Source organism: Piliocolobus tephrosceles, chromosome 15 (assembly GCF_002776525.5).
Source record: "Piliocolobus tephrosceles isolate RC106 chromosome 15, ASM277652v3, whole genome shotgun sequence".
NCBI classification, from domain to species: Eukaryota; Metazoa; Chordata; class Mammalia; order Primates; family Cercopithecidae; genus Piliocolobus; species Piliocolobus tephrosceles.
The window spans coordinates 97,362,588-97,369,082 of record NC_045448.1 but is presented as its reverse complement, the minus strand read 5'-3'; the positions used below and the strand labels follow the sequence as shown (position 1 = coordinate 97,369,082).

The following is a 6,495-nucleotide window of genomic DNA, read 5'->3' as shown; positions in this document are numbered from 1 at the left end:
CTGGGACAATAGGAATGGCTGGGTTACAGCATTAAAGCACATTCTGTTTCTAGGGCAGCATGACAACAGAGCCCCAACTGTCAGGCCATTCTCCCTATCTCAGCATGTTACGTACCCAGCCGTTCTAGTGATTATTGAGAACTACAAGCAAGAAGGGCGCTGGGAGAAGGTCAGTTGGATGCCTTCTGGAGAACTGTCCTTCCAAGGTAGAGGTGAGTTTGGAAATTTAAAATACTTTCTGTTACAGAAAAGATACAAAATGACAGTGAAGTTTCTGCTAGCTCTGATGTGTGAGGGTTTTAGTGATTCAGACACCTGGGCTTCATGGGGAAGAGGAGACAGGACCTTGGGCCAGAAAAAAATGGGGATTTACAAAAGATCCAGACACATTGACAGGCTATACCTTGCATGAAAACAAGGGCTAGATTAAAAAGCAATCTTCCAGCCTGTGTGGGGAGATTTCAATGGCAATAATCCATTGAAATTTGTCTCTGGAGAGAAAAATATACCTGATAATTTATTTGTAATTATAAGCTTCTCATACATGGTTTTAGATTTTAAATTTACATGCCCTCTGATTAGGGCACATGCTTTGATTGAAGAGGTGTAACACCCCAGAAGAGATATGCACTATCAACTTGAAATTAGATTCTACACATACAGAACAGAATATATGATGAACTTTTATTTCAGTATCTCACACACACACACACACACACACCCCAAAAACCACTATAAGCAAAAAAAAAAAAAGCAGCAGAGTTAGTTCTTCACTTTGCCTAATCAAGAAATTCAGCCATTGGGATTATACAATACTAAGTACAAGTACAATTTGAATGTTTGAAGTTGTAAAAGAGGCAATAGGATACACAAACAAGGTACTGTTTATTATCAGAAACTTTCAGGCAGACTAGGCCAGGCACCTTGCCTCATGCATGTAATCCCAGCTACTTGGGATGCTAAGGCACAAAGATTGCTTGAGTCCAGGAGTTTAAGACCAGCCAGGGGCTCATGCCTATAATCCCAGCATCTTGGGAGGCCAAGGCAAGCAGATCACTTGAGGTCAGGAGTTCAAGACCAGGCTGGGCCAACATGGTGAAACCCAGTCTCTACTAAAAAAAATAAAATAAAATAAAATAAATAAATAAATAAAGCAGGGCATGGTGGCCTGTGCCTGTAGTCATTCCACTGCACTTCAGCCTGGGTGACACAGTGGGATTCAAAAAAAAAAAAAAAAAAAAAAAAAACCCAGCCAGGGCAATATAACAAAACCTCATCTCTAAAAATAATAATAATAATAATAATTGGCTTGGCATACTGGCAGGCACCTGTCTTCCTACTTACTTAAAAGGTGAGCTCAGGAGTTTGACGATACAGTGAACTGTAATTGTGCCACTGGCATGCCAACCTGGGTAACAGAGAGCTGCTGCCTCAAAAAGATTTAAAAAGCAGGCAGGCTTGAAAGAAAAGAAAAAAGCAATACAACTTCTAGAAGTGAAGCATTTACATTGGAATGAAAACCTTGACAGATGAGTACGCAAAAGACTTAGTTCAAATGGAAGGAGACCTGGTGCACTGAGAGCTGGATGTGAAACTGAGTGGAGATGGAAGGAGACCTGGTGCACTGAGAGGTGGATGTGAAATTGAGTAGAGATGGAAGGAGACACAGTGCACTGAGAGGCAGATGTGAAATTGAGTAGAGATGGAAATAAATAAGTAGTATACTGAAAGACTGATATGAAACACCACAAATGGAAGGAGAAGCAGTATACTGAAAGATAGATATGTTTTCATATGGAAAGAAGAAAGAAGAACTACCCCATATTGCAGCGTAGAGAGACAGAAAAATGTGAGAAACACACAACAAAATATGCAGATATTACATACATCTCATTGCAGTTGCAGAAAAAGAAAAAAAGATTAAGGGAGACAGAAGACGTGAAAAGATAAAAGTGAGATAAATGCTGAATCCTGAGGTCCAGAAAGTCTAATGAGTCCAGATATTTTTTAAATCACATCTAGATTTAGTACATGAAAAGAAGAAAAAAAGACGAGATTGAGACGGAGAGAGAGAGAGAGATCTTAAAATAGACACAGAACAAAAGACAGATAACCCATAAAGTAAAGGCTCACTGCTCTTCCTGTCAGCGTTTTGGGAGAGAACGATGGTGTAATACAATCTTCAATGCACTCAGAGAAAAGAGCATCAATCTAAAATTCTATTCACAGTAGTCTTTCTTTCAGAATTGTAAAATAAATGCATGTTTGGACAGATAAAACCTGAAGAATCACCGAAAAATCTTCTCCATGGGAATTTGTAAAGAATGTATTTCAGGAGAAGAGTAAATGAACCTCTGTGAAAAGTCTAGTTACAGGAAGTAATGTAGATACCAAAGCCAGTGGTAAATCCCTACTGGGCAATTATGCACCAGATAATTTCTGTAAGCATGTTTTAGTTCATTTAATCCTTATTACCATACTATGAGTAAGATCCTATTATTAAACACGTTTAACTTGTCTTAAGATGACAGAATTTATAAGTGGCAGGGGATTCGCAACCAGGCAACATGCCTGCAGACACCACTGCTTACTACTCTGTTGTGGTAAATAACAAATATTGACATTATAAAGTGATAATGGCAATGTCTAATCCGTGAGAAAATAAACAGATCACCAAGAAAACACTAGACAATGACAAGTAAGTTGGGGATGACTAGAATTAAGAGTTCTAAACTTAAATTCTTCTTAAGTAGAATGCAAATACTGGACCTAGTAAGCATGAATGTTAAATTTGCTAGAGTAATCACTAAAAGAATATACAGAAAATAACAGCTTCTAAGCATATAGAAAAAAAAGCAATTGAATGAGAAAAAGCAAAGAACAAAACACGTCAATTAAGAAAGTAAGAAAAAGACAAAAATTAGTGAGACAAATAGCAAAAACATAATAAGATGGGAGGAATAATTCAAAATAGATCAGTAATTGTTATGAATCTAAAGAGACCAAACTTTCCATTTAAAAGACCAAGATTATCAGAATGGATTTTATAAATTTATTTTGTTGGAAAGAGATATACATATTCAAAGTTAAAACACAGAAAAGGTGAGCGAGGTGGCGGGTGCCTGTAGTCCCAGCTGCTCTGGAGGCTGAAGCAGGAGAACGGCATAAACCCTGGAGGTGGAGCTTGCAGTGAGCTGAGATCCGGCCACTGCACTCCAGCCTGGGCGACAGAGCCAGACTCCGTCTCAAAAAAAAAAAAAAAACACAGAAAAGGTATAGCTTACGAATATTAACTATAAATTAACTATAAGTAACTGGAGCAACTATACTAGCATCTAAAGAGACAGATTTAATGTAAAGGCATGAATAATGACAGGGAAGGTCAACACATACCATTAAAGTTTCCATTGTTTAAAAAGACACGATAGTTTTAAACCTGTGCGACCAACTTCAAAACATACAAAGTGAAAACAGACAGATTTAAAGTAAAGATGGAAAAAGTCACAATTATGATTGTGAAAGATTTTTACATGCCTCTCTCAGTAATTGAAAGTAAAAAATAAATCTACTAGAACATGAAAAGATTTTAAGAACAAACCATGAAGCTCTGTTTTCCTGACTTGCAGAATATTGAATACCTCTATCTAGCCATTTATTTCTATCCATATTTGATAAGAATAACAAAATCAACTATATTATATAGATGAAACATAATGTTATTCTCAAGCAAATAAGAAACATATATAAAAGTTAGTCTTAATAAAATTTGAAGTGTTGCTATACCATCCAAACTCATTCTCAGAATATAATCTAATTAAATTAGAAAAATGCTTTTAAAACTAGTAAATCTCTATATGTGTAGAATTCTAAATAATAAGAGAAATCATAGTAAAATTTAGAAAATTGTATAATTAAACCGTTATAAAATTTGTACACAAATGACTTGGAGAATATGGATAACATAGAATTCAGAAATATATACCATAAATCTATGTTATTTGAAAAAGCATAAAATTAATGAGATAATATATTAGAAAAATAAGGGGATGAATTCAAAGAAAGAAGGAAATAAATAAGAGTAGAAATTAATGGAATAGAATGCACACTTACACTTCAGAAGATTTCATAATCTAAAGGATTTTTTAAATTAGTGAAACAGAAGCCCACATTCATAGTACACACTTGAATTGTGACAGAGATGGCATTTCAGATCACTCAGGAAGCAGTGGACTACTCAATAAATAATCAGGACACTGATTATACATATGAAAATGAAATTATATTATCTATAAAAGGCTTAGTAGACAATATGTGAGAATATTCTTATGATTCTAGTGTATTTTTTGCATTTTGCTCTTGTATTCTGTCTTATTTTTAAAACACAAATAAGGTATTATTTCTATTCGTTTATGCATGCAATGTTATTTCAGACTTATCTTCAATTACTTTGCTTTCTTTTCTTTGGAAAGGAAATTAGTATATGTGAATATGTGTTAATATGTATGAATATATATACATTTGACTATATATGGATAAGAAGATGTGATAATTTACAAAAATGGCTGAAAATGTTTCTAGCTCCATGAATAAAGAAAATCTAGATCTCCACCTTTAAATCTGGATGGGGACATGTCTTGCTTTGGCCAATGGGACAATATCAAGTGCAATGCAGTCAGAGACTTTCAAAGTGCTTGAGAATCAGGGTATGTTTTCTTGCTAAATTTAGAGCCCTGAAAAGTTGAACTAGGCTGATGGAAGATGAATGGTCACATCAGGGAGAAGACATGTGTCCTAACTGTCTGTCAATCAGCCCTTGGTACTACCTGCCAAATACCAGACATTTGGCTGAGACCATCCTTGTCAGTCTAGCCCCCAGCTAAACCGCATGAGTAATCTCATCAGAGATCAGCTGATAGAATGTAGTGAAAAGAATTGTCCTACATAAATCTGAGCTCAATAACCAGCTCTTGTTGTAAGCAATTAAGTTTTGGGATGGTTTGCCGAGACCAGGTCGGTCAGGGAGACCCTAACCCAGCAGCGCTAGAGGAATTAAGACACACACGCAGAAATATAGAGGTGTGAAGTGGGGAATCAGGGGTCTCACAGCCTTCAGAGCTGAGAGCCCCGAACAGAGATTTACCCATGTATTTATTAACAGCAAGCCAGTCATTAGCATTGTTTCTATAGATATTAAATTAACTAAAAGTGTCCCTTATGGGAAATGAAGGGATGGGCCGAATTAATTGAATAGGTTGGGCTAGTGAACTGCAGCAGGAACACGCCCTTAAGACAGATCGCTCATGCTAATTGTGGTTTAAGAATACCTTTAAGCGGTTTTCTGCCCTGGGCGGGCCAGATGTTCCTTGCCCTCATTCTGTAAACCCACAACCTTCCAGCTTGGGCGTTAGGGCCATTATGGACATGTTACAGTGCTGCAGAGATTTTGTTTATGGCCAGTTTTGGGGCAAGTTTATGGCCAGATTTCGGGAGGGCTTGCTCCCAGCAGTTTATTATTTGACAAAAGATTTGGCAACAAGTTTGTCTATAGAACTTCTAAAGTACTAGCAGCATTTTATTTCTTCACTCAAGTAACAATTTTATGTTTTATTTTGTTACCTTAAAGTTTCATATATCTACTTATCATTATAAAACTTTCTGAAAAGAAAAATGTTCTTAAATTTTATGTCTACTTTAAGGATCATTAAAAACTAATTAAAGATATGCTTAGCCAAACAAAAACTGAGTTTACCACAACAGATACTTACTAAAATCTATACTTATACAATACGAGTAAAGATCTGAGAAGGAAATTTTCTGATTTTCAAAGAAAGAAAAGCAAAGTAATTGAAGACAAATCTGAAATATCATTGAATGTATAAAGAATAGTAATATCTTATTTGAGTGTTAAAGATAAACAAGATAGCACACAAGAGCAACATGCAAAAAAAGTTGGTTGCCTTCTACACGCTAGCAATGGATAATTAAAAATTGAAATAAAGGGCCAGGTGCAGTGGCTCACTCCTGTAATCCCAGTACTTTGGGAAGCCGAGGGAGGTGGGTTACCTGAGGTCAGGAGTTCCAGACCAGCCTGGCCAACATGGTGAAACCCCATCTCTACTAAAAATACAAAAATTAGCTGGCTGTAGTGGTGTGTGCCTATAGTCCCAGCTACTTGGGAGACTGAGGCAGGAGAGTTGCTTGAACCCGGGAGGTGGAGGTTGCAGTGAGTCAAGATCACATCACTGCATTCCAGCCTGGGTGGCAAAGCAAGACTCCATCTCAAAAATAAGTAAATAATTAAATTGAAATAAAGACTATACTAAAATAGTGAAATATTTAGGGATAAATTTAACACATACATGCAAAACTTATACCCTGAAAATTATAAAGCATTGCTGAAAGAAATGTTTGAAAGACATAAAACAAATCAAGAGATACAATATTTTTATATATTGAAAGAAAGCATTAAAATGTCAGTTCTCCCCAAACTAATTT

General features: G+C 36.1%; 1 protein-coding gene across 1 annotated transcript; it reads right to left on the bottom strand.

Annotated features, from left to right (window-relative positions):
* Positions 1-3,143: 3,143 nt before the first annotated feature.
* Positions 3,144-6,145, bottom strand: LOC116418470 (uncharacterized protein C9orf85-like; the record flags this gene model as incomplete). The annotated part of the gene is made up of 2 exons (XM_031934226.1): positions 3,144-3,218; positions 6,071-6,145. Coding segments are annotated over 2 exons (150 nt in total), but the record flags the coding sequence as incomplete, so codon positions are not given.
* Between the last annotated feature and the right edge of the window lie 350 nt (positions 6,146-6,495).